Genomic DNA, 26126 nt, shown 5'->3' with positions numbered 1-26126 from the left:
TGTGATTGACTGTACAAATAGCTTTGACACAAACCCTGAGGTATATATTTAAAAACTGCAGAAAGCAACAGGGGAAAAAAGCAAATGTATCACTGCAATTCACAGAAACAGCTGGACTCCAGGCAGAGAAACATGGATTTGCAGTTATCATTTTGTGTCAAATTGTTGGATTTTGAGGTAAAATCATACCGTATATATTGTATTGTTATATATTATGTTGACAATTAAATATTTTCCATCTTATATTCTGCATAATTGGGTGTTTTTCAATAAACAACACTGACAAAAACTATACTATAAAACAGTGGCGTAGCCAGAATTTTATTTTTGGGGGGGCCCATCTAAAAATGAGGGGGCCGCTATATTATATAATATTATATATATATATATATATATATATATATATATATATATATATATATATGTATGTGTGTGTGTGTGTGTGACACTAATAATGGCTACAATGACACTAATAATTGTTAATTTCTGATAGAAATGCAAAATCAATCGGTAGTTATTAATAGAATAACGAGACACAAACCTTTACATTCAATCGCGTTTGGTCCCATTTATTTTTGATTACAGGCATACTACATACAAACTTTTACTCTCAAAGTGCGCACATTTGTAGAAATACATGTTTACCTCATATTTCATTAGACAGAATTTATAGAACATGTACGTAAAGTTTCATAATTACAGAGGTCATAAAATGTAGTTTGCTAGGGGGGTACGGGGGCATATGCTCCCCCGAGAAAATTTAGATTTCCTTGGTGTACATATGTGCATTTTTAAGACGTTAAGACCAACAAATTGGATAACAATAGCTTTAAAACAATGTCAACAAATACATGCATGCACAGTTTTGAGGCAGCTTTAATCGCATGTTTGGCAATTTCATTTTCAAACGACGGTCATTGCTCGTAGTTTCGATTGCGCTTTATTTAAGCTATAAAGTAATTATGCAGCGCGCGCCGGAGCATTTGCGCATGCAATTCTTGAGTGCGCGCCACGAGCACAGTATACCGGCTGATTGGACATTCGTGTTATTTTTCTGATGCCTGACAACATCTCATCTGACCGCAGTTCACTGTTGTTCAACTGAAGTTCCCTCGTCGTCACCTGCACCTTTTCCGCGCTCGTTTGACTTGAGCCTGGCGCTGAGGCGAAGTCGGAATGCGCGTCTGAAAAGTGACCCGTTTGTTGTGTCGTAAAGAGACAGTTCTATATAAACGCAGCGTTTTACTGCGATCTTTTAAAAAACGATTTTTATTTTTGGTATTTTATATGATCTGTTGGTGGTTTGTGGACACCCGGGAGGGAATTTTTTTTTATCCCCACCAGGGATAAAAATAATTCAGCAGAGGCAGGGATACATAGACCAGAAGAGGGGAAATATATATATCTGAGCGAGAGCAAATAACGCCACGGAAACTGCCTCAAATTAACTATAATGACGAGAAGAAAGCTGTGTGCGCTGCAGGTTCTTGATTCTCTAACGACTTTTTATTGGTTAAAATTAATGGAGATTTAGGAGCCCGAGCACCCACCGGATTTCACTGCATTGAGATGCGCGTCCTGGAAACGGGAAGCCTCGGGTACCGCTTCACATTGTCACTCACCGCATAATAACGAACTCTCACACGCAAAGATAATAACAGCAGAGGCTACGCGCAACACGTGAAAAAATCAAACCAATAAGTCTAAAAACAGCTGTTGCATTTTATCGCGCAGCATATGCATCAGTGTAACAAATCAACATAAAGAATAAAAAATCGCTCAGAAATCTGGGGGGCCTGCATGTTAATGAGGGGGCCTAGGCCCCCTCAGGCCCCCCCCCGTGGCTACGCCACTGCTATAAAACTATGGTAACACTTTAGAATACTGATCCTTCATTAATGAATAACTGCACAGGAACAAATGAATAATGCATTATTAACACTATAGTAACTATTAATTAACAAGTAACTTTGATGAATGAATTAGTAAGTAATAGTGCTCATTTGAAGGTGGTAGTTCACTATTATAACTAATCAGTAACTACTGTTTTTTCCATACCTCCCAGACAACTACTAAGAACTACTATATACATGTTCGTAATTAATGTGAATAATGAATAATGTATAATTAATTCTAGAGTAAAGGCCTTGGTAACCCACTAGTAATGACTGAAGTATTACCAAATGCTTAAGAAGGAATTAATTATTTGGATCAGTATTCTAAAGTGAAATGCATGATAACTCTCAATAACTACTGTAGTCATTGTAAACTTTTGAGGTTTTTGTAAAGTATTGGATAGTAATAACTCAAGAGTTACTATATAACTCTAAAGTAACTTATTTGGATCAGTATTCTAAAGTGAAGATCATGGTAACCCACTAGTAATTACTAAAGTGTTACCAAATATAACATAAGGAATTACTGTACAAAAACATACAAAAACCTCAAAAGTTTACAATGACTTCAGTAGTTACTAGAGAGTTATCATGTTCTTCACTTTAGAATACTGATCTAAATAATTAGTAATTCCTTCTTAAGTATTTAGTCATTACTAGTGGGTTACCAAGGCCTTTACTTTAGAATTAATTATACATTATGCATCATTCATGTTAATTATGAACCTGTATATATTAGTTGTTAGTAGTTCTCTGGGTGGTATGAAAAAAACAGTAGTTACTGATTAGTTAATAGTGAACTACCACTGAGCACTGTTACTTAGTAATTCATTCATCAGAGTTGCTTGTTAGTAGTTACTAGATAGTTAATAGTAGTTATTAGAGTGTTAATAATGCATTATTCATTTGTTCCTGTGTAGTTATTCATTAATGAAGGATCAGTATTCTAAAGTGTTACCCTTTATATGTTTTAGGGCTGGACAATATGACGATATAACATTGATATGAGTGATTACGCGGATTTAAACCTACCTATGTTGTAGTTAGGCCTATATAAAATATTCACAGGCAGATTTGCTTTATGTGTTTCTCCGCCGTGGAAATCAGGCACATATAGTAAATGTCAGGAAACACGACTCCTGGCTGCATGTCAATATCCATGGATTAGGTTTATTTGACAAGTTGTAAGGAACACATTCAATTCCAACCTTTAGTGTAATTCGTTAGTTTTACTCGCGTTTTCGCAGTTTCCCCTATTAAATCCAGTCACGCAGCAGGTTTTTGTGCCACTCAGTCCAGCTGAGGGAGCGCACTTTCGGCGGGAAAGTGACGTCGATGCATACCCTCTATCGGAGGGTGTTCTCTTTAAATTTCACACTATGCATAAACCATAACGAAGAAATGGTGAAGGAAATTAAGAAAAACATAAAGGGAACAAATATCTTAATTCCCAAAATATTGTATACAGTTATATTTTGTTATGCTAATGGACTGTAGCTTCCACAGTACCTGTTTATTGTTTCCACTGATGTAAAATTACACTTTAGTGTACTGTATAACACTTCTTGGAGCTGGATCCTGTGCTTATTGATTCTGATTATAACTATTGTTCACAGAAAACACGTTCACAACTGCTTTCCTTTGAGACTTTCATTTCTGAAATGTGGATATATAGAGGTGTTGCTTACAGTACATGTTTCTGTTACAAATACAATAATAAACATTTAATTATAAAACACCCATTCATTTTTGATTATTTTTTTTTAGTTTGTTGATTAGATTTACTTGACCTGCTTGATCTGTTGATTTTGTAACAGCCAGATCAGCTCGTCGCTCTCAAGCAGTTCTGTTCCCACGCCGCTTCCTAGCAGCCTGGTCAGCCCCCAAACCGCCTGCAGTTCGAGCGAGTGCACTACGGTGTATCCTCAGTACCAACTCAGTGAGAGAGAGCTGGCGCAAAATGCGGCATCGGCATCTCGCAGCGGCACTTCCGGCGGCATCTCCAGCGGCCAGTGACTTCTTCGGCAGCTGTCGCTAGAGCGGCATCTCCAGCGGCCGCGGCATCGGCATCTAGAGCAGCCAGGGACTTTATTCGGCAGCACCTGCCGCTGGCCATTATAATTCAATGTTGTTTTTTGCTTTATTTTAAAAACTACATTTAATCAAAATAACATAATATACCAGAAGACTATCATTTGTAAGCATTTATCACAAATTTTGTTAATAACGTTCTGATGCTCCACTACATAAGAGAAAGTAAATCACATGTTTTGATAAAATAAAACTGCAGTGTTATCCATTGCTTTGAAATGCACATGAATATAAACTGATATTTTGTTAATACAGAAATTAATTTCTGATAGACTATGCTGCACAAAGCTGAAATTGCGGCATCTCGTAGCGGCATTTCAGGTGGCATCTCCAGCAGCCACGGATATTCTTCTAATTTTAAAAGGCTACATTGCAACAAAATAGCATTATATATCACAGGCTGCTGGAGATGCCACCTGAAATGCCGCTATGAGATGCCGCAATTTCAGCTTTGTGCAGCATAGTCTATCAGAAATTAATTTCTGTATAAATATCAGTTTATATTCATGTGCATTTCAAAGCAATGGATAACATTGCAATTTTATTTTATCAAAGCATGTGATTTACTTTCTCTTATGTAGTGGAGCATCAGAACGTTATTAACAAAATTTGTGATAAATGCTTACAAATGATAGTCTTCTGGTATATTATGCTATTTTGATTAAATGTAGGCCTAGTTTTTAAAATAAAACAAAAAACAACATTGAATTATAATGGCCAGCGGCAGGTGCTGCCGAATAAAGTCCCTGGCTGCTCTAGATGCCGATGCCGCGGCCGCTGGAGATGCCGCTATGAGATGCCGATGCCGCGGCCGCTGGAGATGCCGCTGTAGGGAGAGCTGCCGAAGAAGTCCCTGGCCGCTGGAGATGCCGCCGGAAGTGCCGCTGCGAGATGCCGATGCCGCATTTTGCGCCAGCCCCTGCTGAACTCAGTTGCTTCTAAAAGAGCTATTTTCTAAAGAGCAAATGTCGCACCACGGCAGTGGCATGTGCAGAGCCCCTCTGCACACTGATGACGAGCACAGTGAGTGCGTATTATGTCTGTGTAAATCCCATGCAGAAGCCGCACTCACGGAAACGACCTGCTCTCACTGTGCGAGTATGAGTCTGGCCTCTTTGCGCTTGCGGATAGCGTTCTTTTCAGAACGCGACTCTGCCCCTCGCGCCCTCCCGTTTTCTTCCCCCCAGGAGCCTGTAAGGAAAAAACAGTGGGGCAGAGGATCCCAGCGCTTGGATGAATGTGAGCTCACGTGTGCCTCTCTCTCCACATAGAGAGGCTTCCCCCGTCCATTTCTCCCGCCCAGGCCAACTCCCCTCCCTCTGCCATCGCGAGCGACTTGGTCTCGTTCAGGGGATCTGATGAGCTGCTGTACGACAGCATGTTCTTGGCAGCTTCAGATGCTGAAGAGTGGTTGGGCTCACTTCCTGACCCCGCCCCCTTGCCGTCTTTGGAACCGATTGACGCCAGGGCATCAATCAACTCGGAGCTTACCCGTGTGCTGTCTAAAGCAGTTGAGCAGCTCAGTCTGGAGTGGTCTGCGCCTAAGGAACCCACACGCAGCCGCTTAGACAAGTGGTTCCTGCCTGGACGTTGCCAAGCGCCTCCTCAGCGGTCAGCGCCCTTCTTTCCAGGTGCATGATGAGCTCACCAAGTCATGGCGTGCTCCCTACTCTGCCCGCCTGCATCCTTCTGCCTCTCACGCTCTCACCTCTGTTGACGGCGCCAGGCAGAAAGGATATGAAAAGCTGCCTCCCTTGGATGAAGCTGTGGTCGCACACCTGTGTCCGCCCGCTGCCATTGGATGGAAGGCGAAGGCCGCCCACCCATCCAAGCCCTGCCATAGCACCTCGGCCCTTGCTGGATGGGCATACACCTCAGCCGGTCAGGCAGCTTCTGCTTTACACTCCATGTCGGTACTCCAGGTCTACCAAGCGAAGCTCCTCAGAGACCTGGATGAGGCTGGGCATGACTCACCCATCTTCAAAGAGCTGCGTAGCAACACGGACTTGGCCCTACGCACCACGAAGACCACGGCTCAGGCTATTGGGTTTTCAATGGCCAGCCTGGTGGTGCTGAAGCACCACTTATGACTCAACCTGACTGAGATCAAGGACGCGGTCAAGGCCGTCTTCCTTGACTCACCAGTCTCCCCCACTGGTTGATGATCAGGTTATGAACTCCAATTCGCTCAAAGGGCCCCGTTTTTCAACGCCGTGGTCCAAACCTCTGTGGAAAGGAAGGATGCGCATGTCCTGCGTTTCGAGGTAAACACCATGCTGGCGAAAGGAGCCATAGAGGTGGTACCTCCAGGACTGAGCAAGTAAGGTTTTTACAGCAGGTACTTCCTCGTTCCCAAAAAGGATGGCGGTCTCAGACCCATTCTCGATCTCAGACATCGGAACAGGTCCCTGATAAAGCGCTCATTCAGAATTATCACTTTGAAGCAGATCTTCCCGCAAATACGCCCGGGAGACTGGTTCTTTACCCTGGATCTGAAAGACACTTATTTTCACATCCAGATAGCCCCCCCATTACAGGCGATTCATGAGATTCACCTTTGAAGGGGTGACATACTCCACCCCCGGTCACTCCACCCCCGCTCAGTCCAGAGAATTTCCTCAGGATGAACAGGAGTTGAACCTACTCTGTCCTGTTAGAGCCATGAGGTCTTACATTGACCGTTAGGCCTCCTTTCTTCAGGCGGAACAGCTTTTTGTCTGCTTCGGTGGCCGCACAAAAGGTCTTCTGGTCATGAAGCCCAGATTGCCAAACGAACATAGTTTCGACAGAAAAACAAACAACAACAAAAAAATTAAAAATTAGTTTTACATGAATTCAGTGCATATGAAGAAATAACTTAAAGGGACCCCCCTATAATGCTATTTCATGTATTCTGATCTTATTTACACTGTTAAAGAGTTGGATTCTCATGCTAAACATGGCCAAAATTTCAAAATATGAGTTGGACGTATGACGGAGTATTTCTGTTCCAAAAATTCTCTTCCAAATAGTCAGAGTTTCTGGATTTTTTTTTTCAAGTATCGGCCTGAGTGACATCAATGGGGGCGGAATTCCTTGTACAGGCACTTCTCCTGGAAGGGCGCACGCGCACACGCCGACCAGAGCGAGAGAGCAATAGCATGCCCATCAACGTGCGTTCGGGTTTATATATATATATATATATATATATATATATATATATATATATATATATATATATGGTCACAACAAATATCACTATTTTGATCTGTGAAAACTTTCACAGTTCAGTACGGGTCAGCTGACCCTTCCCTGGGTCACTAACATCGCTATTTTGATCTGTGAAAACTTTCACAGTTGAGTATTGGTCAGCTGACCCATCCCAGGGTCACTAATATCACTATTTTGATCTGTGAAAAATGTCACAGTTCAGTACGAGTCAGCAGAACCTTCCCTGGGTCACTAAGATCGCTATTCTGATCTGTGAAAACTTTGACAGTTGAGTTTTGGTCAGCTGACCCTTCCCTGGGTCATGTACATCACTTTTCTGATCTGTGAAAACTTTCACAGTTCAGTACGGGTCAGCTGACCCTTCCCTGGGTCACTAACATCGCTTTACTGATCTGTGAAAACTTTCACAGTTGAGTATTGGTCAGCTGACCCTTCCCTGGGTCACTAACTTTGCTATTCTGATCTGTAAGTTTTCACAGATCAGAAAAGTGATGTACATGACCCAGGGAAGGGTCAGCTGACCAAAACTCAACTGTGAAAGTTTTCACAGATCAGAATAGCGATGTTAGTGACCCCGTGATGGGTCAAGCTGACCCATACTGAACTGTGAAATTTTTCACAGATCAGAAAAGTTATGTACGTGACCCAGGGAAGGGTCAGCTGACCAAAACGCAACTGTGAAAGTTTTCACAGATCAGAATAGTGATGTACATGACCCAGGGAAGGGTCAGCTGACCAATACTCAACTGTGAAAGTTTTCACAGATCAAAATAGCGATATTAGTGACCCTGGGATGGGTCAGCTGACCAAAACGCAACTGTGAAAGTTTTCACAGATCAAAATAGCGATATTAGTGACCCTGGGATGGGTCAGCTGACCAAAACACAACTGTGAAAGTTTTCACAGATCAGAAAAGTGATGTACGTGACCCAGGGAAGGGTCAGCTGACCAAAACGCAACTGTGAAAGTTTTCACAGATCAGAATAGCGATGTTAGTGACCCAGGGAAGGTTCAGCTGACCCGTACTGAACTGTGAAAGTTTTCACAGATCAGAATAGTGATGTACATGACCCAGGGAAGGGTCAGCTGACCAAAACGCAACTGTGAAAGTTTTCACAGATCAGAATAGTGATGTACATGACCCAGGGAAGGGGCAGCTGACCCATACTGAACTGTGAAAGTTTCCACAGATCAGAATAGTGATATTAGTGACCCTGGGAAGGTTCAGCTGACCCGTACTGAACTGTGAAAGATTTCACAGATTAAAATAGCGATATTAGTGACCCAGGGAAGGTTCAGCTGACCCGTACTGAACTGTGAAAGTTTTCACAGATCAGAATAGTGATGTACATGACCCAGGGAAGGGTCAGCTGACCCGTACTGAACTGTGAAAGTTTTCACAGATCAGAATAGTGATGTACATGACCCAGGAAAGGGTCAGCTGACCAAAACGCAACTGTGAAAGTTTTCACAGATCAGAAAAGTGATGTACGTGACCCAGGAAAGGGTCAGCTGACCAAAACGCAACTGTGAAAGTTTTCACAGATCAGAATAGTGATGTACATGACCCAGGGAAGGGTCAGCTGACCCGTACTGAACTGTGAAAGTTTTCACAGATCAGAAAAGTACAAGATAAAATGCTATTGTGAAAGTTTTCACAAATCGAGCTCGACCTACAACAATGTTATTTTATTCCAGCAGTCTGCGTGTTTATTGGTAATAGACGTTAAACATGAAGAACGCCTTTCTTTCACATTCCTTACTGGCGGACTTACCAAGGGGTTTACGGACAAGAGCTTTGCTGTGAAAAAATTCACAGATCAAGCTGGTGAAGATGACAGCGGTTTCATTCCTCTAAATGTCCAACATTTGGAGCTATAGCCATTATAAAATTAAGAGTCGCTACGAAAAAAAAAACCTGATTTCGGCCCAAAGGACAGCGTCACCTTAATTCACAAATCATGGAGAACGATATTCGGTATTATTTGCATGTCTATGACAGCGCACTGCTTATTTATAACCAAAAGAAATCTGAATATCAAACCGCAAACTATCTTTACTGCGGTCATTCACCGAATGTTTTTATAAGGTGTAATATTCCTCAAACGTTCTTTCAACTTAATTTTGATCTAAAATTCAACATTGTAGGAACGTTGATTTGTAACATTCCAAGAACATAAATTGTGCAGTTTCCTTAATGTTAGTAGAATGTTATTTGAAGGTTAGTATGATGTTCCTGAAACATTCTTTCAATCATTCAAACACCTGCTGTGAACAAGCACTGAAAGAAAGAGAAATAAGAACACAAACTACAACTTTCTTCATCCACAGCCGTAGATGAGCTGAAGATAAAAGACATTAAATCTCTGAAGATCTGATTAAACAACTCCACAAACAGCATAACCAGCTTCACTTATTACTAACCAGACTGACTTTATTTCTGTCACACGTCTACATAAGTTCTTATTGAGAATTAACAGAAGTTTAGATGTTTTGTTTAAGGTCACCATCATGGAGGTTGGTGGTTGCTTTAGTTGAGCTCTTTACCCCTGACTACTGTAAAGTTGCTTCTTTATCAACAATCACATGTTTTCAAAACATTTCTGCACTGATAAAGAAGTTCAACATATCTGTGACTCTAACAGACAAATGACTGCATTAAAGTGCTTTAAACAACTGCTTTTTTCTATAATTGCTGACTTAAGAAATTGAAATGTTGTATCAAATTCAACTAATGTGAAAAATATCATTTGCAACACTTTTTGTTAACTTTTTGTTTAAAACATTGTTTTGTGTCATTCACACTCACAGACGTCAACATTCGGCATATGAAACGCAACAATGGTGCCATGCTTCATGCCAGCAAACAAAACACATTCATGGTTCCCAGTATGCATTGTGACATGAATAAATTATGCAACTAATTTTTTTTTTATTGTAACCATTGTTGAGGTTTGTATGATGAGTGCTGATGTCTAAGTGTGTCATTTTTAACCACTAAATTTTAGACAATCCAATACATTTACATTTACATTTATTCATTTGGCAGACGCTTTTATCCAAAGCGACTTACAAGTGAGGAATACAACAAGCGAGTCGTCATGACGAGGCAAATAGACAAGAAGTGCTCATAATACAAGTTATAGGCAGTGCTCAGATTATCCTAAGCTACAATAGAGAGGGATTAGAGGAAGTGAAAGGATAGGAGTAAGAAGTTTTTTTTTTTTTTTTTTTTTTTTTTAAGATGAGGTTAAGTGCTCACGAAAGAGATGGGTTTTCAGCTGTCTTTTGAATATTGCCAGGGATTCCGCATTCCGGATGGAGGCAGGAAGATCGTTCCACCAGCAAGGAACAGTGAACGAGAACGTTCTGGAAAGTGATTTTGTGCCTCTCTGTGATGGTACCACAAGCCTTCGCTCCTTTAATGAGCGCAGGTTTCTGTTAGGAGTGTAGACTCGTAAGAGTGAGTGGAAGTAGGAGGGTGCTGAGCCTGTGGCAGATCTGTAAGCAAGCGTCAACGCCTTGAATTTGATACGAGCAGCAAGTGGTAGCCAGTGAAGAGAGATGAAGAGAGGCGTGACGTGGGCTCTTTTGGGCTCGTTGAAGACGAGACGTGCTGCAGCGTTCTGAATCATTTGTAGAGGCTTGATTGTGCATGATGGCAGTCCAGCCAGAAGAGCATTGCAGTAATCAAGCCTAGAAATGACCAGGGCCTGGACCAGAAGTTGTGTTGCATGTTCTGTTAGAAAGGGCCTGATTTTCCTGATGTTGTATAGTGCAAATCTGCATGACCAAGCTGTCTTTGCAATGTGGTCTTTGAAGGACAGTTGGTCATCAAGGATTACTCCAAGATTTCTGGCCGAATTTGACGGGGTAATTGAGGATGTACCTATCTGGATGCTGAAATCGTGATTTAGAGTCGGATTGGCAGGGAAGACGAGAAGCTCAGTCTTAGCCAGGTTGAGCTGTAGATGATGTTCTTTCATCCATGCCGAGATGCCCGCCAGACAGCTTGAGATTCGTGCAGCTACTGTGGGATCATCTGGTTGGAATGAAAGGAAGAGTTGTGTGTCATCAGCATAGCAATGGTAGGAGAAACCATGTTCCTGAATGATGGGACCAAGTGATGTAGTGTAAATGGAGAAGAGGAGGGGTCCAAGAACTGAACCCTGAGGAACACCCGTGGTTAGTTGATGAGCTTTGGATACCTCCCCTCTCCAGGCAACCCTGAAAGACCTTCCTGTGAGATAGGATTCAAACCAGAGAAGCGGAGTACCTGTGATGCCCAGTGATGAGAGGGTGGACAGGAGGATCTGATGATTCACCGTGTCAAAGGCAGCAGATAGATCGAGCAGAATGAGAACTGATGATTTGGAATCAGCCTTTGCAATCCGCAGGGATTCAGTGACCGAATACAAATCAGCTCAGTGTTAAAAATTATTTCTATCACATTTAAGTGTATTATTTCCTCTTCACATAACACTCCAATACCAAAAGAAAAGACAACTACTATAAAGCAGTTGATTAAACCACTTTAATGCAGACATTTGTTTGTTATTAAAACAGACATGTTGATCTGATTTATCAATGCAGAAATGTTTTCTGGAAACACCTGCAATTGCTGATAAAGAAGCAACTTTACAGTAGTCAGGGGTAAAGAGCTCAACTAAAGCAACCACCAACCTCCATGATGGTGACCTCAAATGAAACATCTAAACTTCTGTTAGTTCTCAATAAGAACTTCAGTAGATGTGTGACAAATAAAGTCAGTCTGGTTAGTAATAAGTGAAGCTGGTTATGCTGTTTGTGGAGTTGTTTAATCAGATCTTCAGAGATTTAATGTCTTTTATCTTTAGCTCATCTACGGCTGTGGCTGAAGAAAGCTGTAGTTTGTGTTCTTATTTCTCTTTCTTTCAGTGCTTGTTCACAGCAGGTGTTTGAATGATTGAAAGAATGTTTCAGGAACATCATACTAACCTTTAAATAACATTCTACTAACATTAATGAAACTGCACAGTTTATGTTCTTGGAATGTTACAAATCAATGTTCCTAGAATGTTCATCAAGCTATGACAATTGTTTGTGATGTTATGTTGTATTTATTGTGCATTAGCCACTTAATATGCTGGGACGGTCAGTTGAGGAACAAGATCGCAGCACATCTCAATTCTCAAATGATGCGTTCTGTGTCCTCGCGTCCTTCCGAGTTCGTTCTTTCAAGGTCGCCTGGCAAGACCGGACCCTCTCATCTCCCTATTATATGCAGTCTCTGGTGAAAGTGACTTGGCAGTCCACTACTTTCTATGGCAATATCAGCTGCTTTGTTAAAAAAAAAAAAAAAAGTACATTAAAGCTGAAATTAAACTTGAATGATGAAAACACAGAATAAAATACTATCGCTAGTAATCATCAAATCCTTTTAACAGTTTATTTTACAGACTTTGTGTAAGCCTACCACTGTTTTCACAAAAACTTTGCTCTCTAGAAACCCAGTCAGTTTGGGTTAAAATTCTTTAAAAGATCTAGCATTAGCATTAAGCTTATAAACACTGAATTAATACTAACATATGAAATTAAATTAAGGACATGCATCAGAAAATTTGGAAATGTTGGACAATAAATATATGAATATTATGTCCGTTAAAGCAAAAGTGTCCAAAAGTGGGAATTATGCGATAACGGACACAGCAATGCATCATGTATTATAAGATCATTATGTTTGGGGTGGAAATGGGGGGGTAACGCGGGGGGACGGTGTCCGGGGAGTGAATTCCGAGGGGGGATGGCGTTCCAGTTTAAATTGGTTTGATTTTTTTTTTAGAAATGAAGGGATTTCTGTATTTATTCACTCAACAGTCTACAAAGACGAAACCAATTCAGCGCAAAAACATAGCGCAATAAAACTGCATGATTAGGCTAATCATAAAAAGATCACAAAGTTGGATACTTAATGAAAAATTGAATTTACCTCAGCATAGTTAAATAACAAGAGTTCAGTACATGAAAATGACATACAGTGAGTCTCAAACTCCATTGTTTCCTTCTTCTTATATAAATCTCATTTGTTTAAAAGACCTCCGAAGAACAGGCGAATCTCAACATAACACAGACTGTTACGTAACAGTCAGGGTGTACGCCCCCAATATTTGCATATGCCAGCCCATGTTCCCAACATTATGAAAGGCATTACACAAGGGCAGCCAGTATTAATGTCTGGAGCAGCACAGCCGAATCATCAGACTAGGTAAGCAAGCAAGAACAATAACGAAAAATGGCAGATGGAGCAATAATAACTGACATGATCCATGATATCATGATATTTTTAGTGATATTTGTAAACTGTCTTTCTAAATGTTTCGTTAACATGTTGCTAATGTACTGTTAAATGTGGTTACAGTTACCATCATTTCTCACTGTATTCACGGAGACAAGAGTCGTCGCTATTTTCATTTTTAAACACTTGCAGTCTGTATAATTCATAAACACAACTTCATTCTTTATAAATCTCTCCAACAGTGTAGCATTAGCCGTTAGCCATGGAGCACAGCCTCAAATTAATTCAGAATCAAATGTAAACAATATAACAGTATACAATACTCACATAATCCGACGCATGCATGCCGCATGCATGACGAACACTTTGTAAAGATCCATTTGAGGGTTATATTAGCTGTGTAAACTTTGTTTAGGCACTGTTTAAGGCAAGCGCGAGCTCCGTGGGCGAGAGCACGAGCATTTAAAGGGGCCGCACAGCACAAATCAGCTCATATTTAATGATGCCCCAAAATAGGCAGTTAAAAAAATTAATTTAAAAAAATCTATGGGGTATTTTGAGCTGAAACTTCACAGACACATTCAGGGGACACTTTAGACTTATATTACATCTTGTAAAAAAAAACGTTCGATGGCACCTTTAAGTAATGTGGATTCAAATCCGGTACGCACCGGCACTTCTCTATTTTAATCTGTAGCGTACCCACACTTTGTCTTGCGTACCGCCACTTCTCACATGTTGCTGGTACTCTAGCCACCACACCGAAACATAGAATCGGGCTGTTATTAATTGTATAAATCGCGCTTTCGGAGCTTCCATAAGCATGAGTGGCGCACCGCGCGTGAATCACCACAGGTGCGTTCACCAGCGCTCTCCAAAAGTGTCATAAGATTTGCATGAGCCGTTCCTATGATAACATGTGGAACCCATTTGAATTCTATTTAGAATGTAGTAAAACGCTGTGGAGAAAGTCAAACATGATCTAAAGACAGACAATAAAAAGACTGATGAAAAGAGGGGAAAACATGATGATCCTGCAAGCTTTTTAAACTTCTCATGACCACCTTTCCTAGAATTGATCACGTTCTATTGTATTTATTGTGGTACATTTTAACTAACGTGTTAATATGCTCTTATACTGAACATGTTAATTCTTGGAATACAGCCAAGATTTTCCTAATGAGCATATCTGTCATATTAGCAGAACACATTTTACACATGAGGAAAACTAATGTATAGTCAATAATTCAAGAAGATCCATGATTCTAGCTTGTACTTGGCCTTATGAAAAAGTAGTTATTGTGATTGTTTAACCATAGCATTTGTTACAATGAGGATATAGGCCTAATCAAAGCTAGATCATTGATGGCACCTCATTGCATGTTTAGGGCAATGTTAACTTTTTTCTCTCTTTTTTAAAATCTATTGCCTTAATAGATTATATATTATAAATTCTTTAAGTAAAAATAGTTTGACTTCCCATGGCACTTTGTAAACAAGTAATTGTTAACTATAGGCTGTTACTTTATTGCAGTTGTGTTATCAACCAACTTTGCATGTGTGGATCATTTTGCAAAAATAAAGCTACAAACAAATAAATAAACCTCACGAGGGAGCAAACCCAAACTCCTCGCAACGAGGGAGACAACCAGTTCCCCATCCCAAACAGAAGTGAACAAAATAGAGTAAATCACCCTTTGAAAGTAACTTGATACTTAAAATAAAGATTGCGTCAATTACATCGTTACACCAGTAGGTGGCGACAAATGATTGTTAAAAATGTATTTGCCATTGAATCATTTCATTACAAAGGATTGTTCAAAAATGTTGATTCAGCTGAATAAATGATTCAATGACTCAATTATAAAGATGTCACTTGTTTCATAGATCTATGAAACGAGTGACATCTTTATAATTGAGTCATTGAATAATTTATTCAAACTGATTAAAAAAATAATAATAATGCATTTAAACTAATTAATGTTTTTTGTAAACAGACTGCAGCAACTAATTTGAAATAGGCCTATTTAATGTTAGCCTATTAATTATATAATATTTTATATTTAAATACATCTGAAAAGTCACTGAAAGTAAAAAAAAATAAAAAAAAATATTCCCATATAGAGTCCCCCCAGTGAATCTCAGCCATTTCCAGCCCTGTTTGTAGTGTGATCCATTAAAACGTACAATATAGCCTGTTTCAATTCAGATAAGTAATAGGCCCACTATTAGGCTATTACTCCATTAGGTCTGATCTATTGTTCGCTGCAAACATGATGGTCTTAAATGTATTAATTTTACTATTAATGAATGTGTAAAGTTGCATAAAATGGAAATACTACAAAGTAGGCTAACTACATTACCTCAGATGGTTGAATTCCACAACTGGTAAAATAAAACATATATAAGACAATACAACATTTACTGTAGGTGCCATAAAATTTACTGATGATTTAATTTGAAAAATATTCTTTTGCTCTTCTGATTTGGCAGTGAAATTCGCCGATTGTGGGTGCGTAAGATGGATTCTCCAGTAGGGGTAAAATCTTTGCGTGGCAGGGGCAGCTGCCACTGAGACCTGTCACTCGACCTGTCACCGCTAGTGGCAGCTGCCACTCGACCTGTCACCGCTATATGCGCCTGTCACTCGACCTGCCACCGCTGCCACTCGACCTGCCACCGCTGCCACTCGACCTGCCACGGCTATACGCGCCTGACAGTCGACCTGTCACGGATAAACGCGCCTGCCCCGCGACCTGCCACAGATTTACGCGCGTCACTCGACCTGCCACGGCTATACGCGCCTGCCCCGCGACCTGTATGCGGTCACGCCATCTATGCTTAAAATGTATTGCGCGTCTACATGAGGTTGCGTGGTAGGTGTTTAATATCGGTAAAAAAATATTTTTAAATTCATAAAAAATAAATAAAAGGAAACTGTTTACTGTAAATTTCACCCGATTCTTGTTATACATGTTCCCAATTAAGTAGGCCTACCACTGTGGTGACTATCATGTTGTTTTACTGTTTTATTCTTTTTACAATTATGTCAAAGTCAGACTACCTCGCTATACAGACATATTTTAAAAATTCATAAAAAATATGAAATCAATTTGTTTTCTGCAAACTCCACCTGATTCTTGTTCTACATATCCCCAAGTACCACTGTGGTGATTTTCATGTTCTTTTACTGTTTTATTCTTTAATAATTACATGCCAAAGTCATGACCAATACGATTTACCTTTCTATTCCACCGATCTATTTGCAGACCTTGTTTAGCGTTCATTCGCTCGGACCGTAATGAGCTCTTGTAGCGGATATGAATAGGCCTATCCAACTATTGTGAAAACACTAATTAATAGATCGGTAACAAGATCAACAGTTTAATACATTAAATTGTCAAGCACATATAATACATAAGACCAGCTAGGGTGCGATTTGTGAAAAAAACAGAGGGGGGATGTTTTGAATTTTTTTTTTTTTTTTTTTGATAAAAACCACAGTGGAGCTATACTATTTTTGGCATCTGTTACAACATTTTTACAAAAAATCATCTGATTTAACCTTGAGATTTGAAGTATTAGAAAGCTTAAATATTTGCACCACTATCTACAATGACACTAATAATTCTTAATTTCTGATAGAAATGCAAAATCAATCGGTAGTTATTAATAGAATAACGAGACACAAACATTTATATTCAATCGAGTTTGGTCCCATTTATTTGTGATCACAGTGCATACACATACAAACTTTTAGTCCAAAAGTGCGCACATTTGCAGAAATACACGTTTACCTCAGATTTCATTCGATAGAATATAAGCCGGGCCGTACGCAGAGTTTCATAATTACTGAGGTCAAAAAATGTAGTTTGTTAGGGGGGTATGGGGGAATGCTCCCCCGAGAAAATTTAGATTTCCCTGGTGTACATACAGGGCCGCATTAAGACTACAAGGGGCCCCTGGGCTTTACCTCTTGAGGGGGCCCTTCATCCACCAGCACTATTACCTATATTCAGGGGTTAAATTGGGCTGAGCCCCGGCACATAGGCTTACGAGGGCTCGACATACGCTTGTCCGGGACTGCGGGACAAGTGGATTTTTTGAAGTGAAAGAGAATTTTACTTGCCTGACCAGATAAGTAGCTTGATTAAAATATCAATAACAACCAAAACGCGAGAATGATTAGTCTAGCTTAAGTGGCGACTGATAGGATGTACTGGCGGTGATATTGCGCTGTTGAGGATCTCGTAACCTCACACAAAGAAACTCAGTTATCATGTTGCAATAAAAATTCAATTAAATTCAAATTTAGCTTGCTATTTACGACATATGATAAAGTTAAGCATCACACGACCGAAAGTGCTGAATTCCTGAATATCACCTCGATTGAAATTGACACTAATTTCATACAACAGTTCAATAAAAAAGTAGTTAATATCAATCACTTACGTTTTAGATGCAATATGCCTGTTTTTGTTCTATTGTAGCAGCGAAAATAGTTCCAAACAAAGTAGAAGCAGCGCATCTCGCAGCTGCGCTCAGCCGTTTTGAATGATTCAGCGTTTTGAACGAATCGGTTGAGTGAAGATTCAATCGCCCATTCATAAACAACTGCTTCATTCTTGATTCAGAGTGAATCATTTGAATAAATGACTCAGTGGCTCACTCATTAAGACGGTCACTTGCCGCCATCTACTGGCGGCTTAATTTGTTTAAAAGTATAAATTTACCACCAACATTTATTTGTATATTTAAAAATATTTAAAGAATCTCATAATATTATTGAACGCAGTTGTACTTTTTCAGTGTAAATGATTTAATTTGGTAACAGCCCTATAGTGTCTTACTATTTTAATTTATCAAATGTAAGAATATGAAATAAAAGATTTGAATAATAGTAAATATTTTTTTTCCAGACAAGCTACTTTTTTACTCTGACAAGTAAATGACCAATTTAGTTGGCCAAAAGACAAGCACAAAACCAGGCTTAATGTCGAGCACTGTATTTTGTATTTATATTCTGTCCTTTAATGGTAGCATCACTCTTATATTTGATACTGACACAAAGGAGAAGGCACAGGCCTACAGAAATATTTTATTGTCATCAGATGTAGCTTTCACAATACCAGCATCTATAGAATGATTTTGATCAGCATTTTATTGTTCATAGCAGAGGGCTCTCTCAACTTGTTATATTTTACAGTTTGTCAAATGATACGATTTTGTAGTCTTTGCATACACATGCACCCCTCGAAAGCCTGAAACCACAGAGCCCCCCACATAACAAATCCCAATTTAACCCCTGCCTACATTCAATCTTCTTAACCACAAAGTGCACGTTATCAGCCTTTTATTTTGCATGAATAAATGCCATTACCAAAATATCCGAATCTATAGGTCTGTTATAAAATATAAATATCACTGCATTAACTACAAATTGGCACATTGTCTGAACTATTTGTACAGACTACTCATTTCGAAGGCTGCATCCTCCAGAGGTCGCATTTGAAGGCTGTATACGTCATTGACATATCACCAGCAGCCATATCACCCTGTAGCCCAAGACCGGTTGCCCACTGAAGCTAAGCAGGGCTGAGCCTGGTTAGTACCTGGATGGGAGACCTCCTGGGAAAACCAGGTAGCTGCTGGAAGAGGTGTTGGTAAGGCCAGCAGGGGGTGCTCACCCTGTGGTCTGTGTGGGTCCTAATGCCCCAGTATAGTGACGGGGACACTGTACTGTAACAAGCACCGTCCTTCGGATGAGACGTTAAACCGAGGTCCTGACTCTCTGTGGTCATTAAAAATCCCATGGCACTTCTCGTAAAGAGTAGGGGTGTAACCCCGGTGTCCTGGCCAAATTCCCTCCATAGGCCCTTACCAATCACGGCCTCCTAATAATCCCCATCCATTGAATTGGCTCTTTCACTCTCTCTCCTCTCCACCTTCAGCTGGTGTGTGGTGAGCGCACTGGCGCCGTTGTACTGTGGCTGCCGTCGCATCATCCAAGTGGATGCTGCACACTGGTGGTGGATGAGGAGAGACCCCTGATATGATTGTAAAGCGCTTTGGGTGTACAGTAGTACATATGAAAGCGCTATATAAATGCCTCATTCATTCATTCATTCATTCATTCATTGACACCAGCTCATTTAAGAAAAACAACCGTTGAAAGAAAGAAAAAACAGCATTTTGCACCTCACGAGGAATAAGCATCAATTTTATTATGGTTAATTTTCTTAAATAAGACATCCTTAATGATGTATGCAGCCTTCAAATGTGAGCTCCGGAGGACGCAGCCTCTGAAATGAGACGCAGATTCGAACAGTAACAAAGGCGCCAGTTTTACCATTTCAATTCCAGCGTGAGTCCTTGTCTTTTGGAAGTGCATGCAAAGTGGATTTGCTTTTACACCGTAGAGATGTCATGTCAACATGTCAACAACACAAACCAAACTCTTCCAGTCTCAGCTTTTTGAAGTCTCAGTCTTCCAGTCTCAGCTTTTTGAAGGCGGGTCAAAATAGATTTTGTTCGCGAGCAACCGGCTGCCATTACGCAAATTTTTACATTGTTATGTAGGTTTGTAATAGAAAGTGAGACTGGAATTGCTGAAGACTCATTTTGGCAGTTCAGAATCAATTCATTCTTTAAGGCAAAAATTACTTTTTTATCCTGCACTTTGATCTTTAAAACACAAGACAAAAACACACGTAAGTTCGACCCAAATGTTTAATGTCATGATTGTTACCATTAGTAGCCTACCATTAGTATTTGCATTAGTTTATATCCAGCTGGTCGCTTTTATCGATTAGTTACGCAGCAAAGTTGCATAATTAAAACTAGTGTCATGAGAAAGCAAACTGTATTGTCATGCAGCAGACATATATAAACAAATCAGAAATGCATTTGATTTCAGTTCTCTTTTATCATCACTGTAATACAATAAATCTTTTTTAAATAATAATCAGTGTTCTAAAATGGAAGCAAATAATGTATTCATACATACAATGTGTGTCTAATGTCAATGTGGCCTTTGTGTAGATATTTAAAGATGGTCATCTTTATGCATGACTGTTTTATGGATTTATGTTTTCATGGATTTATATGAAATGGTAAGACTTTATAATAAGATTCAGATTACAGATGGTAAGGTTAATAAAAGTATTGTTCATTGTTAATTTCAACATTTCAACATTTTACCTCATTGAACGTTTTCAGAAACTGTATTTTTGTAGGCTATGATTTGTATTTTTAATGGACTACTAACGACAGGGTTCAGTGAGTGAAGGGTCGCACATCAGTCGATAAGCGTAGCGCCGCACCACGTCTTTAAAATTCGAACACATTGTCTTCTTTGGGGCTGTTCACACAGGGACGCGCTTTTCTGCGCTACTTTTTCTTTGTTTTTCTATGTAAACATGCGCTAGAAGGACGTGCAGAACCGTTGCGCTCGCGTCTTGATGCATAACATGGCGTTCTAAAGCCATGAATCAGTTCAGCTAAGTTAAAAAAAAGTTTTAAAAAGCGTCTCGAGACCTTGCGCTTTCCCCCATTCCACTGCCCGCGTCTCGCGTTTTTCAAAGCAAAAACGCGTTGTGTACGCACACAAGCAGAGCCACTGGGTCTGTCCGCGTTGTCCAGATACTGATACTTAGTTGCTTGCTGCTAGACGCGGCGCGTCGTAATGAACTTCACGCGCAGAACAGCACATGTATTCAAATCAAAGCGATGTTAAAGGGACAGTCATCACATTATAAAATGCGGTTATATTTTTTCCGGCATCACCGGGGCCCTCCCTCAGCCCGGGGCCCTGGGCTTAAGCCCAGGTAAGCCCGTGCATTAATGCGGCCCAGTGTACATATGTGCATTTTTAAGACGTTTTAAGGCCAACAAATTGGATAACAATAGCTTTAAATCCATGCCAACAAATACATCCATGTACAGTTTTGAGGCAGCTTTAATTGCATGTTTGGTAATTTCATGACTTAATTTACAACATAACAATAACGGTCATTGTTCGTAGTTTATTTTGCGCTTTGTTTAAGCTATAATAAAGTAATTATGCAGCGCGCCGGCGCATTTGCGCATGCAATTCTTGAGTGCGTGCCACGAGCACAGTATAACGGCTGATTGAACAGTCATGTTAATTTCTCTGAGTTTTACCGACAAAGCCTGACAACATCTCATCTGACCGCAGTTCACTGTTGTTCAACTGAAGCTCCCTCGTCACCTGTAGTCTACCTTTTCCGCGCTCGTTAGACTTGCTCCTGGCGTTGAGGCGAAGTCGGAATGCGCGTCTGGGAGGTGTCCCGTTTGTTGTGGTGGTAAAGAGACAGTTTTATATAAACGCAGCGTTTTACTTGGCGATGTTTTTAAAAAATATTTTTATTTTTGGTATTTTATGTGCTCTGTTGGTGGTTTGTGGAGTAGCATCACCCGGGGGGATATTTTTTAAAAATAATTCAGCAGAGGCAGGGATACATAGACCAGAAGGGGGGAAATCCCCCCAGAATCAGGTGGAGTTTGCAGAAAACAATTTGATTTTGTTAACCCACTTTCAAAGTTCGTTAAGGGGGCAAGTAACATAAAAAGGACACGCGAGTCAAAAAGGCAATTTAAATGTTTATTAATACCACTGCACTCACGTGTCGCAGGCAACTGGTGAAGCACAGAATAATCAACTCACTGACACAAATACAATTAAAAAGTAAACAAAGAAGCACACAGATCAACAAGACATGAAAAGAAATACAAGGAAAATAAAACACAATACACAACTGACATCAGGACGCACACGGAGCTCATTTGAACACACCCGGTGACGACCGCAAGAGCTTCCCCTCAAGTTTGCGCCACGCTCATTGAGCTAAAGACAGTGGCAGTGACCGCTTGGCGACTGGAGTTCTGATGGAAACAGCACAAGATCGACACACTCAGCAGTACGCACCCACATCTACACTCTCCCGTCTTATACACATTTTTATGAGTTTTTAAAATATGTCTGTATAGCAACGTAAACCATATTTGTCATAACTTTGGCATATAATTATTAAAGAATAAAACAGTAAATAGAATAGAAAAAGAAATAGTAAAAAGTAAAATAGTAAAAAGAATAGAACATGAAAATCACCACAGTGGCACTTGGGGAGATGTAGAACAAGAATCAGGTGGAGTTTGCAGAAAAAAAATGATTTCATATTTTTATGAATTATTAAAATATGTCTGTATAGGAACGTAAAATTTGGCATATAATTATTAAAAAATAAAACAGTAAAACAACATGAAAATCACCACAGTGTTACTTGGGGAGATCTAGAACAAGTGGAGTTTGCAGAAAACAATTTGATGTCATATATTTTTATGAATTTTTAAAATATGTTTGTAGGCGGTAAATAGTCTATGGCTTTGACATATAATTCTAAAAAGAATAAAAGAGTAAAACAACATGATAGTCACCACAGTGGTACTTGGGGACATGTATAACAAGAATCAGGTGAAATTTGCAGTAAACTTTTTTTTTTTTAATGAATTTTAAAAATATTTTTTACCGATATTAAACACCTACCACGCAACCTCATGTAGACACGCAATACATTTTAAGCATAGATGGCGTGACCGCATACAGGTCGCGGGCGTGGCAGGTCGAATGACAGGCGCATATATCTGTGGCAGGTCGCGGGGCAGGCGCGTTTATCCGTGGCAGGTCGAATGACAGGCGCGTATGTCCGTGGCAGGTCGCGGGACAGGCGCGTTTATCTGTGGCAGGTCGAATGACAGGCGCGTATGTCCGTGGCAGATCGCGGGGCAGGCGCGTATAGCCGTGGCAGGTCGAATGACAGGCGCGTATAGCCGTGGCAGGTCGAGTGACAGGCGCATATATCTGTGGCAGGTCGAGTGACAGGCGCGTTTATCCGTGGCAGGTCGAGTGACAGGCGCGTATATCTGTGGCAGGTCGCGGGGCAGGCGCATATAGCCGTGGCAGGTCGAGTGGCAGCGGTGGCAGGTCGAGTGACAGGCGCATATAGCGGTGACAGGTCGAGTGGCAGCGGTGGCAGGTCGAGTGACAGGCGCATATAGCGGTGGCAGGTCGAGTGACAGGCGCATATAGCGGTGACAGGTCGAGTGGCAGCGGTGGCAGGTCGAGTGACAGGCGCATATAGCGGTGACAGGTCGAGTGGCAGCGGTGGCAGGTCGAGTGACAGGCGCATATAGCGGTGACAGGTCGAATGACAGGCGCGTATATCCGTGGCAGGTCGAATGACAGGCGCGTATAGCCGTGGCAGGTCGAGTGACAGGCGCATATATCTGTGGCAGGTCAAGTGACAGGCGCGTTTATCCGTGGCAGGTCGAGTGACAGGCGCGTATATCTGTGGCAGGTCACGGGGCAGGCGCGTATAGCCGTGGCAGGTCGAGTGGCAGCGGTGGCAGGTCGAGTGACAGGCGCATATAGCGGTGACAGGTCGAGTGGCAGCGGTGGCAGGTCGAGTGACAGGCGCATATAGCGGTGACAGGTCGAGTGGCAGCGGTGGCAGGTCGAGTGACAGGCGCGTATAGCGGTGGCAGGTCGAGTGACAGGCGCATATAGCAGTGACAGGTCGAGTGGCAGCGGTGGCAGGTCGAGTGACAGGCGCATATAGCGGTGACAGGTCGAGTGGCAGCGGTGGCAGGTCGAGTGACAGGCGCGTATATCTGTGGCAGGTCGCGGGGCAGGCGCGTATAGCCGTGGCAGGTCGAGTGGCAGCGGTGGCAGGTCGAGTGACAGGCGCATATAGCGGTGACAGGTCGAGTGGCAGCGGTGGCAGGTCGAGTGACAGGCGCATATAGCGGTGGCAGGTCGAGTGACAGGCGCATATAGCAGTGACAGGTCGAGTGGCAGCGGTGGCAGGTCGAGTGACAGGCGCATATAGCGGTGACAGGTCGAGTGGCAGCGGTGGCAGGTCGAGTGACAGGCGCATATAGCGGTGACAGGTCGAATGACAGGCGCGTATATCCGTGGCAGGTCGAATGACAGGCGCGTATAGCCGTGGCAGGTCGAGTGACAGGCGCATATATCTGTGGCAGGTCGAGTGACAGGCGCGTTTATCCGTGGCAGGTCGAGTGACAGGCGCGTATATCTGTGGCAGGTCGCGGGGCAGGCGCGTATAGCGGTGACAGGTCGAGTGGCAGCGGTGGCAGGTCGAGTGACAGGCGCATATAGCGGTGACAGGTCGAATGACAGGCGTGTATATCCGTGGCAGGTCGAATGACAGGCGCGTATAGCCGTGGCAGGTCGAGTGACAGGCGCGTATAGCCGTGGCAGGTCGAATGACAGGCGCGTATATCCGTGGCAGGTCGAATGACAGGCGCGTATAGCCGTGGCAGGTCGAGTGACAGGCGCATATATCTGTGGCAGGTCGAGTGACAGGCGCGTTTATCCGTGGCAGGTCGAGTGACAGGCGCGTATATCTGTGGCAGGTCGCGGGGCAGGCGCGTATAGCCGTGGCAGGTCGAGTGGCAGCGGTGGCAGGTCGAGTGACAGGCGCATATAGCGGTGACAGGTCGAGTGGCAGCGGTGGCAGGTCGAGTGACAGGCGCATATAGCGGTGACAGGTCGAGTGACAGGTCTCAGTGGCAGCTGCCCCTGCCATGCAAAGATTTTACTCCCTCTCTGGATTCTGGTCCAGTTAATATTTTCACCCCATAATGGCGGCCGCGCTACCGGAGCGCCTTCTAGTGACTGTTGCCCAAAAAGTATCAGAGTGTCGCCTCTTGGGTTCTAAACTCTTTGGTGGAGAAGAGAGGCGCGTGATGTTTTTCCCCAAACGCATTCAGTGGAAATCCCGCCCTGCAACCAATTTCAATGGCTGAGGTTACAGTGACGGGTAGGTTTGGGGATCAGTGCCTGCGTCTCAATGTGCATTCTTCTATCCATCCAAAATAGTATGTGACATTAGCAATATCCAATACTACTTAGTGCGGATAGTATGCACATTGGAGTGCAGGGAGTGTTTGCTTTAGGCAGTCGTCACTGTGATTGACACGCATCGTGGGCAATCATAATAATCCTGAAAAGTAGCCTACTTTGAATATTGTGCGTATTCATTTGCACGAAACGAAACCTTGTGAAGAACAGAAACTTATACAAGGAGGAGCCCGTGTAGACTGACCTTGTTTTGGAGATAACGATACATCCGTGAGCTCATACAAAGTGCAGATCGCCACTGCCAGAAAAACCAGACCACTGCTGCCCATCATGATGAAGTAAGTGTTTAAAATTAATTTATGTAGAAACATTGTGATTTACGATGTGGATATTTCAAATTTATGACCTTTATTTAAGAATCAGATACCATAAAAAGTTCCATAAAAATTTAAATTGCATCCTGTTTCTTATGTTTCATTTAAATTTTAATGCTGTAATTTTTCACTGTAATACTTTTAATTTTAAGGTTCCTTGCGTCTTTTTTCTACTACCTTTAATGGACTACTTGCATAATCGCTTCCAAATGCGCAATCTGAATAATACATAAATAAAATTCCCCACTAACTTGCCGCCGTCAAGTGCTTGTCTTCTCATTAGCAGTGTTTTTCTCTTAGTCATTATATTTCATACCTGTTAAATTTACAATGATTGTCAGAGAAAAAATGGCACAGAATAGTGACTAAAATTAAATGAT

At 41.6% G+C, this 26126-nt stretch overlaps 1 protein-coding gene and 1 pseudogene across 2 annotated transcripts in view; both read left to right on the top strand.

The window, feature by feature from the left end:
* LOC125268747 (interferon-induced protein with tetratricopeptide repeats 1-like) overlaps nt 1–26126 on the top strand; it is a 32833-nt gene that overhangs the window by 1959 nt on the left and 4748 nt on the right. The window contains exon 1 of one of the 2 annotated variants that reach the window (XM_048191194.1): nt 24948–25710. The exons of the other annotated variant lie outside the window; for it this stretch is intronic. Within the exon in view, the coding sequence (XP_048047151.1) occupies nt 25703–25710 (8 nt within the window). The 5' untranslated portion in view covers nt 24948–25702. Of the gene's footprint in view, nt 1–24947; nt 25711–26126 lie in introns of those variants that run through there. 2 annotated transcript variants of the gene reach the window in all.
* Nucleotides 19008–19124, top strand: LOC125269424 (annotated as a pseudogene).

The sequence above is a fragment of the Megalobrama amblycephala genome, linkage group LG5 (assembly GCF_018812025.1).
Source record: "Megalobrama amblycephala isolate DHTTF-2021 linkage group LG5, ASM1881202v1, whole genome shotgun sequence".
NCBI lineage: Eukaryota > Metazoa > Chordata > Actinopteri > Cypriniformes > Xenocyprididae > Megalobrama > Megalobrama amblycephala.
The sequence above is the reverse complement of the archived record's forward strand: the minus strand, read 5'-3'. Positions and strand labels throughout refer to the sequence as shown.